The following is a 21382-nucleotide window of genomic DNA, read 5'->3' as shown; positions in this document are numbered from 1 at the left end:
TAATATTGTCACTTCCTGATGCGTCAGCCGTGTTTAGTAGATATGGAATCTGTTATCTCGGATTCACTAGAAGGAAGTTGAGTTCCTTTCTACCAGTTACCGTCTGAAACTGATGTCCAGCAGTCTGAATAGTGTAAGACCCAATATACTTTGACAAAAATTTATCTTTGTTAATATTTTGTTATACAAGACAAAAGTGCATACTAAAGTACATTCTGCATCCTTTAAATACAAGATTGTAATTTGTTTTCATACACATTTTGATTGTACATACACTATACACAGAATAATTTGCTTTAGTTTGCGTAAAATATCTTAAAATGGCAATATGAAAGAGGATGATCATAGAAACATAATATTTTTCTGATACAGTGTCTCCTCTAACGATCATTAGATGTACGAATGAGATACATATATATGTTGACAAGAAGAAAAGCGATAATGGACACGATAAAATTCTTTCTCTTCGTAAGTCAGGTGCTATATATTTCCGGAACAGTGACCGTATTACGTGGGTCGCCAAGAACTGATGGGTCATTTTTCTTCAGAAAATTAATATGCATCTCAGAAAACGACGGCGGCGCTCTAGTATGGAATGACAATGTAACTTCGTCTTACTATGTACAGAACCAGCATAACATACGTAAGTTATTAAAATTTAAGAGTGAATCTTTTATTGTTTTATACTTTCATGATTAGAACTAATCATTAGGCCAGATAAAAGCCAAACGTAACAGTAAAGGGCGATTAACGTTTTTCACTACAAATAAATTTTAATTATTCAATAATGTAAACATTTTGTTTGAGCATATATTATTTTATTTCTTCAGATTGTGAACCATTGAATTGTTTTATTGAAGATGGCCCAAAGAGGACAAAAAATTTACATATAAAATAATTAAATAATTAATTTTAATTAATCCATAAATAATTAAAATTTAGTATAAAACTTGTAATAATAAATGTTACAGGCCCTTCACTGTTGCGTGTGGCTCTTATTTGCTGACTATTAATTCTAATCATATTTATACACAAGACCTTATAATTATTTATCTTACGTTATATATTTACGTTCTAAAAAATATTGTATTCACTATTTTAACATATATATCAAAATTCTTATTGTGTTTTATCTTTATAAAATTTGCATTTAGTTTTTTCTCACTATTAATGACAACTTGCACTACTTGTACATATATTATTTCAGAATTTTCAAATATTATTGGAACAGTTCCAATTAGTGAAATAAATTGCAAAATGAATCCAGACAATTATTGCTTAAAATCATGGGTTCAAAAAGATGGTTGGAATTTCACAAACTCTCTCAAAACACCCATGGGGCCGGTATTTGATCAACGATGGGAAGGTAAAAGTGTAAAGCAATTTTGATAAATAATTGTGATATCTATAAAATACATAATATTAAATTATAATATTAAATCTCACAATATTAAATGTTTTAATATTGCTTTTAAGAAACGCGCATTTAAATTTTTAGAATTTCAAGAATATGCAAGTCTTGATGAGGAATATCATTATGTAGATCTCAAACATATTACCGCAGCAAAGCTGTCCGTTTCAATTCGTGGATCTCATGACGCGCATATATTGCTTTGCAATAGTAAGGATTATTATAGAGATTTTTGTTACTGGATTATAATAGGTGGTTGGGAAAATAATTTGTCCGTTATACGAAAATGCCCGACAGGAGTACCCCAAGTGGGCAAATGGCCAGAAAAAGATTCAATCTGCGCAGAAAAACAAGATTCTTTCGAGGTAAAACATATCATAATTTCTTTACTTAAGGTCTCTTATTTCGGTAATGGAAATGTTAATTAAAACATATAAACGAGAAAAAAATTTATGGTTATTGTCATTATTTATAATACTGTTTTAAGAAGAAACTTGCATATAAAAATTTGCACTAATACTTTAAAATTAATCACATTAAAATTAATTAATTTTAAAACTAATTGATGATCAATACAGCATTCGCCATTGTCGGCAATTGAGTGGCAATCGTTTATCATTATGTGGGACTTTGTAACTCGGAATATATCCGTCTATGACACAAATAATGTTATTATGACGTACGAAGACGCGGAGAAACCCGAACATTCCAGCATCGATTATCACATGTTTATTAGAAGCAACACAAAAATGCTGTTCCGATTTCATATATGTAAGTGCAAAGTTTGAAGATATTTTAATTAATCATAATCATTTCAAACAAAGTAACACTAGAGAGAAGGATTTTATTCGCAAACATGTGTTTTAGACGACTTTCTGCACACGACTATCCAAAATACGGCTTTAACTAGTCCCACCGTTCAACTTTATAACAAAACCATATGTGTACAAATGTTAATTGGTCTATGCGCAGAATGCGATGCACATATAAAGTTACATGATTCCATAGATTTAAAAGCATTAGAAACGGTGATTGTAAAAGGTTCATCGAAGGCGGCGATTCATGGTTTACCCATGTGGCAATTCGTTCAAATCAAGAAAAGTCTTCCAATGGCCAACAATAACGTGAAACTCGTGGTCGAGCCTAGACTCAATAAACCTAGCTCCAATCCATTATGGGCGATAGCGAATGTCCGCCAATGTTCTACAAATGGTTCGAAATTTTATAAAATTTGTCAAAAATTAAATATTTTATTTGCATGTTAGTCAAACAATTTTGAAAATTTAAAAAAAATTAATTATTTTTTATATATAATTTACCTAATTGTTATGTTTAGATTCTTTAAGATGGGGTTCTATGGATACTAAGCAAGATAGGGGAGAAAAGTCTGAAAAATTTTGGCCGAATGTCACATGTCAAAAATTATTTTACGATGATCATACCGTTGTAAATTCTATACTAGACGCCAAGTCAGATATGAACCTGGGTAATTATTCAGAATTATTATTTATATTTTGTGTACTAGAATTAATCATGTTACATTTTTATGAAATCTTTAGAATAGCATATTTAGAAAAATTATTTTGAGAATATATTTGAGAATATTGTTTCAGATTATGTAGATTGTCCTGAAGGAAAGATTGGACCACAATGTTTCATCTCTTGCAATGATCATCTGGTAAGCAATGCTGACTGCAAAGAAACTGCAATTTGTTATAAAGATGGTTGCACGTGTCCTCCAGGATTTTTAGAAAGCACTTGTTCTAAATGTAAATATAACTTGCAATATTAACGAAGTTATTTATTTTTTTGTTTTACGCAATGCTCTTATGCGTATTTAATAAATTGAATTTTTTAGCTTGTGAATCGCACACGTATGGCTATGGCTGCAAAAAAACCTGTGGCGTATGTCACAAAACTTCAAGCTACGAAGCTTCATGTAATGCAATAACTGGAAAATGTTACGATGGATGCGATAATCTTTACGTACCACCTTTATGCCAACTAAGTAATCATCTTTTATATGTAACGTGCGCATAACTATTATATATGTTACTGTTTTGTTATATTAATCAAACTAATGTCGTCGTTGAAGTGCAAAAGAATCGCAATATAATGATTTTTTTTTTAGAAATAGATAAGCCAAATGCATCTGTCATTATTTCTACCTATACGAGTATTCAGATGATTATTCCTATGTCATGGAAAAAAGAATACGAAGGAATAACAATTTCTTATTGTTGCACTATTAATGTAAGTATTATTTAATATTGTCTGATATGCTTAAAATTATTGAGCTTTTTATCTATTATTAATTAAACAAAACTTATTATTTATAAAAATATCTAAACTGATATTAGAGTAAGTCTCATTTTATATTGTTCGATATATTTTAAAATATTTAGTTTTTTTTTTATCTATTCTTAATTAAATAAATCTTACAAAAATATCTGAAAAACAAATTTGCGTAACATCTGAAAAGAAAGATAAAAAAATAACTTTGTAAACTATTTTTTACAGAGAAAAATAGAAGTAACATCTTCTGTACCGTGTTTGATAATATTTCCGAATGCGACACAATTGATAGAATATTTTCAACACTTATTACCTGGTAAAAATTATCGGATTAATTGTGATTTTTATGCAGACGGCTACCTAATATTTAATTATTCGAAAAATGGTGAGACAAATTGCAATTGTAAGTGTGACTTCATTTTTATTTAGACTACATAAAGTTCATTACTTATAGAATATTTTATTTTATTCTTATTTTTACTACAACAGTACTGTACTTTAGAACATTTTATTTTTAATTACAATAATAATAATACTTTAAACTTATTAATATCATGTTATTATTATTTTTTATTATTATGCCGAATTTAAGCTGAATAGTTTTATATAATCCAAAATAATTCATGAAAAGCATTAAAATGTTTGCAAATGTATAAAGTTATACAACATGCGCATAAGATACTAATTTATCTTTCGTTTTTGTTTTTATTATTATTAAATAAAAATATTATTTAATACTATATATATTTTTATCTATGCTGTATCTCCTATAACATTTCTTTTTATATCGGTTTAGCTGTTAAAAATTTCTTTGTGATACCCGACGAAACTAGTGTAATAATCAATTGGGATATTAAAACTGAGGTACGTAAATATTTTAGTATTTAAAGAGTTTTTGAGCGTAATACTGTAAAATATTTTGAAAAAAATATAACCTTTTTATTTTTCTTTTAGCAATTACATCCATGCCCGTTGCATTGGTATCGGTTGGTAGTTCGAAATATAGATACCGATGAAGAAATTTTGAATGAATCAACTATAAATTTTTCCCGCAACTTGTCACACTTAACACCATATACTTTTTATAATATAACTATCCTTCATAAAGATATCAAGTTATTTTCCCAGCAAATTCGTACACTCGAAGGCGGTGAGTTTGATTTGATTTTAAAAAGACACTGTTAAAAATTTAATATATACATATTAATAATATATATATATATATATATATATATATATATATATATATATATATACATATATTATACAGATACATGTTTACATTACTTATGTGCTGTAAATACATTTTATAAATATTGACAGTTCCATCTAGTGCGTTAGGTCTGGAACCAATGACTTCTGATACACGACTTAATCTATTTTGGAGAGCGCCAGAACAACCTAATGGAGAAATAATAGGATATGTAGTAACCTTAAAGGTAAAAATTAAATTTATGTACACACACGCATACACATATAAGCTTATATAATATTAATATAAGCTTATAAAATGTTTATATGTATAAGTAGAAAAGCAAAAATAATTTAACTTTCCACTTTATAGCAAAGCGAATATGCGTTTAAAAATCTCATAAAATCAGTAAAATTTGCAAAATTAAAATAAAATTATTAAAGTAATATATGTAATTTTTATTTTAACTTTAACTATAAAATTTATTTTTTATTTTTTAATGTTTTTTAATCAGTTTTGAATCTTTCTTATTTTAACTTTGCAAATTTTACTTTGTATTATTCACAGATAAAACAATATCACGGTTGTAAAGACTTAAAGTTACCTACGCCAGATAATTACATAATTAATAACTCCACAAGAAGCACAACAATTACAATTCTGGATTTACGTCCGTACGCATCTTACAACGTACAAGTCACAGCTTATAACTCGCGACATAAGAGCACAGCTGCAGAGATAAACTTTGATACAAAAAGATCTGGTATATTTGAACATTATTATTATTTATTATATCTCTTTTTGAAATTAAAGATAATATATACAAATACTATAAATTAATTAATTAATTATTAATATTTTTTCCAATAATGTTTCCTTTTATAAAACTGACAAACTTCTAATTTCTAATTAATTCTTTTACAAGAGGTAATGGCATAACACTTTTTTTTTAAATAAAGGATAATTACTACTAATAAATACACATTTCAAATAGTTTACCATTATTGTGTCGCACGCATTCTTTGTATCTAATTATTGAACACGTATTATAGAATAGAAAGTATGTTATATTAGATTAACAAGAATTATATAATCAATGATGATATAAAGGCTTTTTTGGAATTGACATTCAGAATTGTATGTATCTTTTATACTAGTTATAATATTGTGTTAAATAAATAATATATGTATACACAAGGCAATAATCTAACAATAAATAGTAACTATCGACAATTTTACAGAGATACCAACGGAAGTATTTAGTCAGCTAAAGGTGCAAGACTGGACTCTGTCGTGGCGTCCACCTAAAGATTGCTCCACGATTTCCGGACCGATTATAGCTAAGATAAAAATACGCGGAATTAGTGACGCTGTTAAAGATAAGATTTATAAACCCAAAAAAACTTCACTTAATAATATCGATTTAAATACAATAGATCCAAAATTAAACGGTGCTGAACGATATGTGGCAACAATTTACGTAATAAGAGATTACAAGAGCCTAGAAAATGTCTCTGCTTACCAAAAATATGAATTTGAATCTCCACCAACAGGTAAAATTTCATATTACAATTTATTTGTATTAGATAATTTATTTGTACACAATTACAACATGATCGAAATAACAGCTCCGCCTAATGTAATCCATGTGAATGTCATCGAGGTTGATAGTTATCAAATACCAATGATACATTTAAGATGGCAAAGTCCACCTCCACCTCTCAACGGGAAACTGAGTTATTATGAAATACAAATATGCCCGAAGATTTACAATAGACATTGTTCTATTATTAAAGTTCAATTAAACGAGTTTTGTGACTTGTGGGACAATTACATATGCCGAATTATTCAATTTCCAATTAATGTAAACATTCAAGTAAGAAATCTTTTGCATAATGTTTTTAAAAAACATAATTTATTATATAAAAAATTTTAAAAAAATACAGACAAATTAAAATTGATGTATTATATTCATAAAATATATTTATTTATAGATCCTTGCATATAATATGAATGTTACTGAACCAAGTCCTCCAGTTTTCGTGACTGATCAAATGATTAGGAATAAAAGTAAGATTCCATGTTTCATAAACAATCTTGAAAGCTTCTTGCATCAAGGATCATATTGCATTTTTCAAAAACTAATTAATTTATATAATTTTATAATTTTTGTATATTATAATACTTTATAGATTTGTCTTGTTAACTAACAATTGTAACAGTATACTTTTGTTTTAAATAATGACTAAGACATTCAGAAAGCCTTAACAAAAATTATTTTATTATTCAATTTGCATTACGCGAGTGGCGTTCCATTTAAATTTTTTCTTAGCATATTCTGTAAATTATACCTTTATTTGACAAAAATTACTAACAGATTATCTTTCAGAGCCAGACGCACCTGAAAATTACACCGTTACAATTAACAACAACAGTGTAATTGATCTAAAATGGCATCATCCTTGGAAAACAGGTAATCCTCTACAGTTTTTTCATATTTTGGTAGAAGAAATTTCTTCCAACTTAAGAAGAAAGAGGCTCGCTCTACGATCGTTACATAGAAGTGTATACGAATACCCAGTGGCAAATTACATGCGTGTCTACAAAAAACGGTTATATTTGCGTCCTTCAACGCATTATCGTATTAATATTAAAGCTGTGACAGTTGCAAACGTGACCAGCGAAGTCAAGTATGTAGAGGTGCAAACACCTTCAAGCATAGGTTTTGATGGCGATCTGAAAGTCATGGTCGATAAATTTTACTCCACAATCTCATTAAATATACCTCCAGTCCTGAACGACACGCATGACAGCAAGATGCACATTATAGTAATAGGCTCCGATGCCTGCGAACAACATTTAAAAGTACCTGAGAGTTTACGTTCTCAAGCGAACATAAAAATGTACGATATTGCTTGGCAAGCTGCTGAGGTTTCGGTATGTATTCATAATAATCGTGAAGTTTTTACTCGCGAGAAAATTAAGTAAAAAAGAAATACGAGCAATAAATAATAGTCAAATAAGTTCATCTGTTTTAAGACATAAAAACGTTTTATATTTAACTAACATCATTAGATTAATATACATATACATATGTACATCATAATTGTAATATTAGTATGATTTATAGTATTATTTAACGTTTCTCTTTGAAATCGAAAATTTATGATGTTTGCTTTCATTTGTGACAGACTAATCAGTTTGCTGGTAAACTATTTACGGTAGGCGATAATCGGATTTACGGCGATGCCAAAAATTGTCCATTGAAACCTGAAGGATCGTATAAAATAGTAATTATTGTAACAGAACAAAATTCTTCCAACGAGCCGATTATGCTTGCGAAATCGGTCCGTATCGGTGAAGTTCCACCGCAACACAACGAAGTGTGGATCATATCAATTATATTATTACTCGTTGTGGTAGGCGTGATTTTTTATTTGTATCAAAGGTAATATATTTTATTTTACATTGTAATAATAATATTGTTGGCTGTACATATTTATTTATGTCTGTCAAAGTATAAATTTTAAATTTATAGCTGACACTACAAGTCAAATTTTGATATGTAAATGCAAGTTCTTTTCGCGTCTGTTACATTTCGATTATGCAATTTTGGCAGAAAAAGGCAGAAATTGACTAAACTATCCATGCAAGACGAGATGGTTTTATCGCAGAATATCGAGAATTACGAATATGAAACCAAGGCCGTGATATCAAATTCGAAACAGAAGCTCTCAACTCCTTCCGACAGGCAATACTTATCGCGAGCAACTACTCCGGAAATGCCACCACTCGTCGAGAAGAATGACAAGGAGAAGGACGAGGAGGTAGAAAAAGAAACGACATCATTGATGAAAGTGAAAGATTTCGAGGATTACGTTAGACAAGCAATACAGTCAGGATTGTTGGACAAACAATACGAGGTGAGTCGCCGATCTTGTTTTTAATTTTTAAACGAAAAACGAATTGTTTCGAATTTCTTTAAAAAGAGCTTGATACTCAGGCGTAAATTAAGTTTATATTCTAAGGCCAAGATTTTTATAATGCAAAAAATCTTACAAGGAAAAAGTTGACATTTTATGTAAAGTGTTTACCACAATTTATAATTTATAAGTATTACTTGTTTATATAATAATACTATAATATATATAATTTTGGTATTGTTTTTCAGACGTTTCCAAGGGGACAAACTCGACCGTGGAATTACGGGAAATTACCGCAAAACAAGCCAAAAAATCGATACGGAAATCTTATAGCATGTAAGTACAAAATTGTCTACAGTTTCCCGTATTCCTTTCGTGATAACGAGTTAACATTATCCTGGTTTGCACAGATGACGAAACGCGCGTGATATTGGAGAAACTTTCGGATGACGTTTACTCTGATTATATCAATGCTAATTACATCACTGTAAGTCGTAAACATAAAGACTTTAATAATCATAAACATTTTAAATTTAAAATATAAATTTTGACATTATATTTGTACATATATATGTTTACAATATTAATAAGAAAATTATTTTAAACTTTTATTAAATAAAATTATTTTTCTTTTTCCCTCCAAAAATAGGGCTACAAAAAGGAGAAACGTTATATAGCAACGCAAGGACCCAAACCTAATACTGTTATTGACTTTTGGCGCATGATTTGGCAAGAAAATGTTGCCATTATTTGCATGCTGGCAAACGTGATCGAAAATGGAAAGGTAAGCTTTTTTTGCTCACTTTATAAACATATTTCAATTTTATACAACAACACGAAAACTTTTAAAATAAAGTTTACATAAGATTTATGAATATCATAAAGGATGACAAAACAAATAAAAGTTAATATTTATTTTTACCTAGCCTTTATAATTAAGCAATTTAGCTTTTAAATTTTGTAGACAAAATGCGAGCAATATTGGCCGGACATTGGTAAGAAGAAGAAGTACGGGGACATTAGCGTGTCAAACGCAAAGCACAACGTTTTCGCTGATTATTGCTTCAGAATGTTTGAAGTCAACTGCGGAAATGAGATTCGAAAGGTATTTTCTTATCTTTAATCAATATCACGATAATTTTTATTAAATACGTATGTCAATAACAGATAGAGCATTTGCATTACACGGCCTGGCCGGACCACGGTGTACCGTTATACACTCATTCCGTAGTCACGTATCTGAAGAAACTGTTGGCGACATCACCTGGAAATGGACCCGTAGTGGTCCATTGCAGCGCCGGTGTTGGAAGAACCGGCACCATCATTCTATGCGACATTTGTCTTCATCGAGCAGCGGCCGAAGGGGTAAAGATAAAGTTAAAATTTTCTTTTTGACTCGATCCTAAGACTTCTCTCTCAGGTTACAATCACTTTACCATTTAACCACACCACTCCATACTATCGTATTTTCCCTGCTTACTTATACGTATATCCTGACGCTTACATAATTTAAATTTAATAATTGTTCGCATCGATAAACCGAATTAAATTTTTTTTTAATTATGTAAATGATACGAAAGATTATAATTCGACGAAAACAAAATTATTCAGGTAGTCGATGTATTTGCTGAAACGGCATCCATTAGAAACGAGAGAGCTAATATGGTGGATAACAAACAACAATACCTGTTAGCACATTTAACATTGGTAGAATGTTTGCTTTCCATTCCGACCACATTACCATGTAACGATCTATTACCGACGCGAATCAAAGAGTTAAAAAAACAATTATTGGTTCAACAGCAAAGGTATATTTCTTAAAAATTGAACATCGATATTTATAGGTTTTTGTGTTAATTAAAATGTGTTATGAAAAATTTGAAATTTGATCATTCGTAGATTACAGAACATTGCGTGGCAGGACGAAGCTCTGCGACAATTTACATCTCCACCGTCCTTATCAGAACGTAACCGTGCCAAAAACAGATTTCCAGAACTGATTTCAGGTTTGCATATATCCAGCAGAGTATGTAAGAAATTATTTTTACAAATACTATTCTCTCAAATTTAAATTGAAATATGTATTTCATGTCAATTTCATGGAAAAAACATAAAAATATGAAATTCTGTAATTAACGGTTAAAAAAATTAATATTATTTATAACTGAATATAAATATTTACTGTCAACATTAAATGTGAAGGAAAGATTTATTTTATTTTACAGATAAAGTGAGCAGAATATATTTGAAAAGATATCCGGCATCGGATGAGGACAGTGATTATTTGTCTGCCGTTTACGTAGATGGAGTAAGACTTCAGAGTCAATATCTAGCCACACAGCTTCCCATGCCCTCAACAATTAATGATTTCTGGCGAATGATTGCGGAGTTTAAAGTAGAACTCATTCTCATGTTACAACCACCTGATCTTCAGGATCCTGTACGAGCAATATTTTTTACATTTCTTTATATTATATATCATCTAACGAATACATATTTGCAAAATATAAACTGTATAGTTTTTTACTAAAATATGTTTGTTTTTTTTATATTTTAATCTTATTATATTACTTAATTATATAGAAATCACGATTAATTGAGACGGTCATAAGATGTAATCATACCAAGATTAATATTATATTATTATCAATGTTATAACAATTAATTAATTAATATGATTATCAATTTTTGCATTGCTAGACTTGCTGTATGATCGCTCCTATGAGCGGCGAGTTTAAACCGACGCCATACCTGAACATTACAGCAAAGGAAATCGTGGAATTTGAGTATTATACAGCACAGAAACTGCTACTTATTGATAATTCGGAGGTAGGTCAATTCGATGAACGAACTTAATACTTTTAATACGCCGTTATTTATTCAGTGTGACAACAATTTATCATAGAAACCCTCGAGAGAGCAACTTGTGACTATATTATGTTTAACGGAGTGGAAATCAGGGAGGAATCAACCACCACCATCGGTAATGACGATGGTGACACTTTGGCAAGCTTCAGAAAGAATCGCGAGAAGCGACGGACCGACTGTGACGCTTTGCCAGTAAAATATTGTTATTAATAATTTAGGAAAGAAACAATTAGCAATAATTATTATTAAATTATCATTAATTATTAAATTATGTTTTTTTAGGAAATAAAAATATCTTTTTTTATTCACATTTACCTCACTTTCATCTGAAAAAAAATCACTTAATAATAAGTAATAAATTGTAAAATACAAATAATCTATAAAATTATCTTTTTGGAATAACAGCTCACAGAACATTTATTAAACGAAAAACAATTATTTTTCAGTGATGGAGTAACTGGATGCGGTCTTTATTTAGCGTTGAGCTTTCTTCTGGAACGAATGGCAGTTGAAAGAGAATGCGATGTTTGTTTGGCAGTACGAGCTGTTAGACGATCGAGACCAGACTTTGTTCAATCTCTGGTAATATAGCCATTTTTTAGCAAAAAGAAATATTTACCCAAATAATAAGAAAGTTTCACTTGATACAGAATTGTCAGTCATGTTCATGTTTGCGCGTACAAATTGACAAAATTCATATAAATAAATTCTAACAAAATTGAAATGTATAAGTAAATATATGTGTATAAATCAGGATTTTAACTTAATTTTTAGGAACATCTGGAATTTCTGTACGATGCCGCAGTGACATATTTGCAGTATTTTGAAACTTATGCGAATTTCTTATAAGAATACAGAAATAAATTATTAATGTGTGATAATGTGTGTGAAATAGTATTACTCAACAATAAAAAATTATATATATATATATATATATATATATATATATATACGCACGCACACACACGCACACGCACACGTACGCACACGCACGCACGCATGCACATATATATTTTTGTGTATATATATATATATATATATATATATATATATATATATATATATATACATAAATTTATGTGTAGGTATGAATTTCTTATTTACAAATGTAGAAAATAATTATCACTTTTGTAATTAGAAATTATTAGAAATTAATATTTGTAAAATATTATGATAATAATATAATAATAACTTGAAAAAATAATAAAACTACTATAAAGAAATAGAATTTTACTCCATGATTTTCATAATATGTTGCATTTTTAGTACATCGCATATTTTACGTATTTATGTGTATAATATATAATTATAAATAAAATAAATTATTATATCATTTTAGATATAGATAAATGTAATTTAACATTTCAAAAGTATTTATAAGGTTTTTATTTGCATATATTATTATAATCATGTACATACATTATTATCCTTTATTATTAATATCGTGCGAATGCAAGTAAAGCTTTTTCATAAGCTGTGCCATGCAAATATAAAATTTCTCGCATATTATTTCTATTTCTATATTTTTACATAAATTGTATACGTCAGAACACATACAATACTCCATTGCTATGTCATTAAAAAATATTCGTATCTTGTATCGATTATCGCTTAAAGCTATTCAGCTGTTAAATAATGTAAAGACAATATTATTTTAACAAAATAATTTGAACAGTATTTTAATATTGCTATTATTTTGTCTTTTATCTATTAGAAATAGAGTTAAAACCGTTCTCTCTGATATTGGATATATTAAAGTTTAAATAAAAATAAAAAACATATATTTTTTTTATATTTGTCTTATATTCATTTTCTTATATTCGTTAAAGAAGTTATATTCCTTAGAAAAGAACCGGTTGTTATATTTCGGAACTCAACTGTCAAAAAGAAAAAACGATAAGATATAAAATACTTTTAACAAAAGTATTATGATTTATTTATTTCGCAAAAATCTACATAGACTATCATAGAGTAAGATTTAAATTACAAAAGGAGTTTATTTTTCCGAATTTTTTGTTATAAGTCAGAGTATGTGTAGATCGCAGACTTGTATATATTATACTAGACTGCTAACAGTCTATATCTTACAATTAGATGAAGTCATTATTTACAATTAGATTGAATGTAAACATATACATATATTAATAAGTGTAAAAATTCTTACACACATTAAGAAATTCTTATTACACTACTAACACTAACATATATCGCTATTAGCAGTCTATATATACATATAGAGGTCTGTGATATAGATAAAGTTCGCAGCTGCTACTTTCAAAAAAAAGATCCTAAACTTATACATGTATGTTTTATTTAAATAATTAATAGACAAAACCAGGAATTTGAGATCCATGACTGATGGCTGAATTTCTTTCTGTAAAAAGGAACTTCATTTTTCGTACTTATTAACACTAACATATATCGCTATTAGCAGTCTATATATACATATAGAGGTCTGTGATATAGATAAAGTTCGCAGCTGCTACTTTCAAAAAAAAGATCCTAAACTTATACATGTATGTTTTATTTAAATAATTAATAGACAAAACCAGGAATTCGAGATCCATGACTGATGGCTGAATTTCTTTTTGTAAAAAGGAACTTCATTTTTCGTACTTAAAATCTAGATTTATGCTTCGTTTTTCATATTCGTGCGTAGGACTGTGTATTTTACGTAGTATTAAAGTGGAGTCATAAAAAAAGGCGATATAAAATAACAAGTTAAAATAGTTATTCTATTATATTACTTTTTCTATTTGTTCTTTAATGATCGTTGAATTTATAATTGGTGTATACACGTTTGTTAACAATAAAGAAAGATGCTGGAAACGTGAATGTTACAAACTATTTTACGATGAACATATTGAATTACCTGAAAATGAAATCATACATAGCATAATAGGTAAAATTATCTAAGATTGTTATCTATATTTTATGATGCGTTGATATTTCTATCTACAGTTTTGATTAAATTTCTTTTAATTATTAGAATTATTGTCAGTACTTCTATTATTTAGAATTATTAGTCTGAAAGTCTGTTCCCGTTTTTCAGTAGATCTGAAATTATATGTCAAAATTTGTGATTTGTTACATCTATTATCATTTAGGCGGTCACTCCTCAAAAGGATGGAATCGTGAAGTCGGGATAATATAACCTTTCCGGCCTTACAATTAGACAAATGTTGGGGAGAAATATAACATTTGCAGTAAGAAATAGATTTCTTCCTTTCACGATGCATTAAATTTATATGTGCATTTAATTAAGAAAGAGGGAAGAAAAAGCGACCTCCAAAACTTTTTCCTTCTTTCTCTCGTCTTTTTTTAACATTTTGTTTGTGTTTATTTGTATGTGCTGTGTATGTATAAAATATGCGCAATATATATATATATATATATATATATATATATATATATATATATATATATATATACCACGTATCAGAATATATATGTTCTGTTCTTAGAGCTTTTAATTAATTATTAATTAACAATTCATTATTATGACAATTATATACGCTATGTCTAAAAATCACATGTTTGATTAATTAATTAATTATCAATTTATGAATTAGAATATTAATAATATCAATTTTTTTAGGCTTTATGATATCATCAACTAATAATATATATACCAAATTCGATATAGGAAGTAATTGTCAGAATAATAAATCAAAAGATAAATACAATGCATCGCGAATATAACTCTTACATATATAATACTCTCTACATATATAATAGAACTCTTTACATATATAATAGAAATTCAATTCTTACATCCGTTTTTGTAATAATATGTTACGCCTTATGCAAGTAAATCGATAATTCCAATATTATTGGTTGTGAAAAAGATTAAAATAAGTATATTAACTACTACTATGTTAAAATATTTGTTCAATTTGTTATTAACATTTTTAGGTTTTGTATCAAAAGATTTTACTCCGGCCCAGTGTTAAGCGAACCAGAGTACTTAACATCTATTAACATGACGATCGTCGAATCTATTCAATCTCTAAGAAATAATCCTGTGACCATCAGAGAAATAATGCTGTTCTAGAGATCCACTGTATCCAGTGCAACAGGTAAATAAAATATAAACAATAAATTATATACAAAATTTATTTAGGATTAAACAGAAGACATTTTTTGGGATTACTAAAAATAAATATAGCATAAGAATACAAACAGGTACAAATACAATCGTAAAGATGTTTCAGAAATAAATGACCAAGTAGGCATATATTCTATTTATGGAAAGAAAGAAGAAGGTTATGTAAAATTTTGAATACAGAAATACTTATTCAATTGTAAACATTTTTTATTTGCAAAAATTTGGCAAAAACACTTCGTTAAAGAAAAATGCTAAATTCTTTTGAAACAATACTTTTTCATATCGACATGAATTTTTATCATAAAAGTCTCAAAGATATTTAAAAATTCTGAGAGTATTTCGAATTTATTACGCGAAATAATAATTTTTTTAAATATTATTGTAATAACAACACAAATATTATAAAAGAGAAATATTGAAATATTATTATAAATAGAAAAAACATGAAATTTAAATTGTTGAATTTAAATAAATTAGCGAAAGGAAATAATTTTCAGCAATTTTTTAGTAAAATATTCTTATGAAATTTTGTCATGAACAAAAAGTACTTATAACTCGGAAAAAGACATTTCTGAATTCATGTTTATACAACTATTTTCGTTCTGAGACTAATCTTCTCAACTGCTTCTAAACATTGATTATTCTGAAATATTATCCACAATTTATCAGACAAAAGACATTATCTGCATATGACATAAAAGTTTAAAAAAACACACACAAATATGCATGTATATACATATAAATATATATATATATTAGTAATATTATTAGTAATAATCAATAATGTAAAGAAAATATCTCCTTTTTTATCTTATTATTAATTTTATATGTATTTTATGTATTATATATTTGTATTATATTTTATAGATGTATTTTATATATATTTTTTTTTCTTTTTTCTCTTTTTTTTTGTATTACAGTTTAGTACAATGTAGTATTATATGTCTTATCTTACAATAGGGAACACGTTCTTAATGACCTGAGTGCTAAGCTGAGCATGTCCTAGTCATATGAACGAGTCTCGTTGTTAGCTTCGTCATTATTTTAATTATATACGATTACTTTTACCATAGCGTCTTTTTCACCGAAAAAATGGATTATCTTCATCCGTCTTTCTTGATGTTCCGCTAAGATCTTGCACAATTCTCTTGATTTGTCGAGCCATTTTATCGTTGTAGGCAAAGGCTCATGTGTGCCAAACAGTATTTGATGTTCCGCCAGGACAGTTCCTCGAATCGGTTTTCAAAAATGTAGATTTGCCTCATAGAAACAGGCTGTCTTCAGATCTCTAGTTCTTGTTTATTTCTATAATGAGTCCGCGTTGCCAATTATTTTTCATTTTGACAGCAACTGGTTTGTTTTTATTTAACAATAAGTTATAATCGGGAAAACAGTGGAGGTAATAATTACTTGTTTCGCCTGTTTAACCAGAAATTTAGTTCTTCTAGAACGTCTCTAAACTGAAGTTGAAAAATGGATTTTTCTCCTGAGGATGAAGAAGGACAAACTGTGTTTAATTTTTTGTTGTTTGAATTATGATTTTTCGGGGGAGGAGGAGGAGGAGGAGGAGGAGGAGGAGGAGGAGGACGTATTTTGTTTAATTTTATGTTGTTTAAACTATGGTTATTCTGAGGAAGAAGAAAATATGTTGCGTTTAATTTTATATTATGGTTTTTCGGTGACGCGCTTAGTTGTTGGTGCTGTTTCCGTGCTCTCAGGTGTAATAAGAGACGAGTGAGCGAATCCCAGATAGCTCCAAGTAAATGTATTGACCATCCATACACGTCATGTAAAACATATCCGTGTACGACTGTATTTAATATTAATTTGAAGACTTGCATGATTGAATAAATTGCGACTAGTCCGGCGCTTATATTACCAAAGATGAAAAATTTATTACAGAATTCTGTCCATGCGGAAAGAACTATTTTTTCTATTGATATTTGGTCCCAGATGTTAGAGATAGAACCTGTTTGTAAAGAAGCAGGTTTTCCCATTATTCCCCCTGCTACAGTATCAAGCACTGAAGATCGTTCAGCTGGGAACATTACATGATCTCTGAGGTCTTCCAACTCCTTTTCGGAATATATGCCACTGTTAACAAGTGAGCCTAGATTTATATATTTCCAGGTAGGTTTAGTTAATGGTTTCATGACAGTTGGAGGCAGCATCTCTATTGGAGTAGGTATAAATTTATACCATGAATCTTCTAAGAGATACATGATAGGTGCGAGTGGACTGCACGTGGCTTGTGTTCCTTGTTGTATTAGTACATGAGTTTGAGGTGTTAAAAAATACATTTTGTTGTCTCGGATTACGGGTAATTCATCATAACAGTCTTTTGTTCGTGCTACTTTTACTTCAACTGGTATACATTTTATTATGTGGATTACTTCTCCTGCTCGGAGAGCCATGTATCCAGGCTCTTTCATTAGATGATAAGCAAAAATGTCTGGAGCTTGAGTAGCTATTGCTAGCGCATTTTGTAATATTCGTCGTTCTAAATTGCATTGATGTAATAATATATTTCTATAGAGATCGTTTATTTGAGTGTGAATGTGTCTTTCTACATACACGAATTTGGAATTCATATATGTAAAGATATCAAAATTTGAGGTGTGAGAATTTTTTTTAAAGATATTAAGACCGCGTTTTGCTTCAAAGATTAGTAATTTAGGATGTTCGGTTCGTACAAGTGAATGGTTACAAACAATGTAGTTTTCTTTGCTAGTTAATGCAAAAGTCATGTTCTGTGCAACTACGGAGTAAATTTTTTGAGGATGTTCTTCGTCGTTATCCATTATTTTGTCTGCATATCCGTCATATAGAATATCATATTTAGATAATTCGCAGGTATCGGTGGGTAAGGGATCCCAGTAAGTATTACCTCCTTCTATATCTACGCAGTGCATGGAGTTAAATTTGCATTGTACGCCGGATCTGAGTTGTACACGGTTAGTGTTTATTTGTACGTTGGCGGTGTAGTCCTGTAATGTGATTTTTATATTTGCAAGTACGATCACGTTGTCCCAAGTTCCATACGGGTCAGAGTATGTTGTTCCATCACAGTCTCCGTTGTTAGTCACTGTACCCGCGAGTGTTATTGGCCGTGTTACTGTCTGATTAGATTTTAGATCAGTTATGTAAATGTTTCTCACTTTATAAGTACCGTAGTTATGCATTTTTTTACAAGTTTCATGAGATATTTCTTCTATGTAAGCATATTTTCCGTACTGTACGTTTGAAGTGTGAGAGAACATTCCGCAGTACTTGATTATTCTGTCAATTTCGACCTTACATTGTATTACTTTTACAGACTTGAATTCGTTAATTTGTAATAATTGTACATATACTTGACTGCGGCTGACATTTTTGAGCGAAATGTCACATTCGTCGATATTTAGTAATGATAAAGTAGTTAAATTTGGCGAGGAAGCTCCACAATCGTATCCTATTATTCCGTGTGTTTGATAAATTTTAATTGTTAACACTATTGTTATCGTGATTATCCCTCTAAGTCTGGAGTTCATCTGAAATTTTACATTATTTTTGGATATTAGATTTGATGTATAAAATTCGTAAGCGATTAGGATGTATGATTTGGCTATTCTTTTTTATTTTAATTTTTATATTACTTTTGTTTAATATCTCTAGAACTTATTGTGAGGACTGGTATATTGATCGCCAAATTTATCTAATTTTGGACCCTTTAACAAAAATATTTGATCTCCTGGTTTAAAGATTTGTGGGTTAATTTTTTTATCGTAATAATTTTTGTATTTGATTTTAGCTTGAATAACATTATCACGCGCATTTCCTTGGATTGTATGTAGTGTGCAGTTGTGTGACAAGATTTATTAAATATTCGTCATTTAATAATTTAATATCTCCCGAAGCGAGCGGTTTATTCGATGGGATTCTTGCTATTTTGCCAAAAACTAATTCATATGCAATGTGTTTGGTTGCTTCGTGTAACCTGGTATTATAATTAAACATTTGTGATCTATCTGTCCCATCGTTTTTGTTCGTTTGCGTATCGTTTAATATATTCTCCCAATGCGTGATGTGATTTTTCTAACGATTCGTTTGATTGGGGATGAAAAACTGCTGTACGAAATTTGCAAATTTTGAATAGTTTAGCAACCTTTTTCATTAAATCGCTAATGAAATTTCGTCTTTGGTCTGTTAATATCGCCTTTGATGCTCCAAGTACACAGATAAATCAATCTACGAATGCTTCTGCTATAATTTCGAAAGTTTTATTCGGTAATGGTATTCCCATGCAAAATTTAGTTAATTCATCAAGTTTAAATGTATTTATTGTTCTTTTAATTCTTATAATTAGTAATGGTCTTATCCACAGCGACCTTGTCAAAGGAACAGCTTGGTGTATTTGTAATTATTATTACAGGTTTGATTGTTTGGTTTAGACTCGAACAAATTTCTTGAGTTGATATTGTAAGCATTGTTGTATGTATCTTTGGACATCTGTCTTTAAATTTTCTCAACAATAATGGTGTTTTATTCTATTGCACGTTTTTCTAAGGCCACAATGTCTTTTTGATAGGTCAACGCTTTTCTCCGATGATAATAGATCGTAAATCTTTAGGGGGATATTTAATCAATCCATTACATATAATTAATTAGTTGATGTGTCGGTAAATATCAATTGAAGTTGTGATTTGATATTATTCCATGATACGTTATTAATAGTTTCCGTTTTCGCGATATTGATTGGTTCTAAATTTAAAGGGAACTTTGAATTTCTCTAAGATTTCAATTATAAGATCCCAAAGCTCAAAGGAGGAGACAGATGTTCTGGATGGACAACGGGAGCAAGAAGGAGAGGGGGGGGGGGTTTCAATATATTCAGGGAGTGTTAGAAAGGAAAGGGAAAACAAAGAAATATAAATAAAATAAAAAACTTTGTGTCAACTTACTGTAAATGTTGTAAACATGACAGAGATATTATTTGGAGGGGCGAAGAAGGAATCCCGTGACAGATCCGTGAGGGGCCCATGAGAGGCCTTCCGTGATAGATGGAGGTGTCGTGAGAAGTCTTGGTGGGGGCGCAGATACGACCCAGTTCGAAATATTTACTTTTTGTCGATTTGGCTGACAAGACCAACTTATTGAGTGACCGAGTGACTTATTGACTGACAGTCGACGATTGACTGTCTGCGTTTCTGAAAGTCTCCCTTTTTATATCCTTTTTTAAAGAAAGATTATTGTTTATGTGACTGACTCATATTATTGCGTCATGAGAATTCTTGGTTGGGGCACAAATACGACCCAGTTCAAAATATTTATTTTTTTGTCAAGTTGGCTGACTTACTAAGTCCAACTGATTTATTGAATGACTGAATGACTTATTGATTGACAACTAATTATTTGATTGTTTGCGTTTCCTTTTATATCCATTTTAGAAAAAGATTATTGTTCATGTGACTCTGATTCATACGATTGTACGCCTATTGTTATTTTCCATAGTCTGTTGATAGTTCTATCATTTTGATTAGACATTCTCCTAATTGTTTAGAATTATATTGCCAGGAAGCCTTTTCCTGTTTTTCAGTATATCAGAA

The 21382-nt window shown here is 29.5% G+C and overlaps 2 protein-coding genes across 3 annotated transcripts; one reads left to right on the top strand and one right to left on the bottom strand.

The window, feature by feature from the left end:
- Positions 1 to 95: 95 nt before the first annotated feature.
- On the top strand, positions 96 to 12683 carry LOC140676528 (receptor-type tyrosine-protein phosphatase S-like). 2 transcript variants are annotated; one of them, XM_072911662.1, is made up of 33 exons: positions 96 to 133; positions 373 to 643; positions 1208 to 1366; positions 1499 to 1776; positions 1990 to 2182; positions 2279 to 2623; positions 2748 to 2897; positions 3025 to 3180; positions 3270 to 3419; positions 3543 to 3664; positions 3932 to 4109; positions 4503 to 4570; positions 4661 to 4856; positions 5030 to 5145; positions 5466 to 5661; positions 6140 to 6451; positions 6527 to 6774; positions 6893 to 6968; positions 7288 to 7835; positions 8090 to 8346; positions 8518 to 8821; positions 9070 to 9157; positions 9232 to 9308; positions 9471 to 9605; positions 9786 to 9926; positions 9989 to 10186; positions 10433 to 10629; positions 10721 to 10827; positions 11047 to 11261; positions 11522 to 11650; positions 11727 to 11881; positions 12136 to 12271; positions 12464 to 12683. In XM_072911662.1, exons 2-33 carry the CDS (start codon positions 403 to 405, stop codon positions 12536 to 12538), a joined length of 5946 nt encoding a protein of 1981 aa, XP_072767763.1. In that variant the 5' UTR covers positions 96 to 133; positions 373 to 402; the 3' UTR covers positions 12539 to 12683. The 2 variants fall into 2 exon arrangements, with proteins under 2 accessions (XP_072767763.1, XP_072767764.1); XM_072911663.1 differs by lacking the exon at positions 96 to 133 and having other exon boundaries at positions 373 to 468; positions 549 to 643.
- A 4022-nt stretch (positions 12684 to 16705) lies between these two features.
- LOC140662952 (uncharacterized) lies at positions 16706 to 20962 on the bottom strand. Its single transcript, XM_072886711.1, has 2 exons — positions 20738 to 20962; positions 16706 to 19327 (listed from the first exon to the last, which is right to left on the bottom strand). The coding sequence occupies exons 1-2, from the start codon at positions 20753 to 20755 to the stop codon at positions 17204 to 17206; spliced, it is 2142 nt and encodes a 713-aa protein (XP_072742812.1). The 5' UTR covers positions 20756 to 20962; the 3' UTR covers positions 16706 to 17203.
- Between the last annotated feature and the right edge of the window lie 420 nt (positions 20963 to 21382).

This window comes from Anoplolepis gracilipes, chromosome 2, assembly GCF_047496725.1.
Source record: "Anoplolepis gracilipes chromosome 2, ASM4749672v1, whole genome shotgun sequence".
Classification (NCBI taxonomy): domain Eukaryota; kingdom Metazoa; phylum Arthropoda; class Insecta; order Hymenoptera; family Formicidae; genus Anoplolepis; species Anoplolepis gracilipes.
This window is presented reverse-complemented; position numbering and strand designations above follow the sequence as displayed.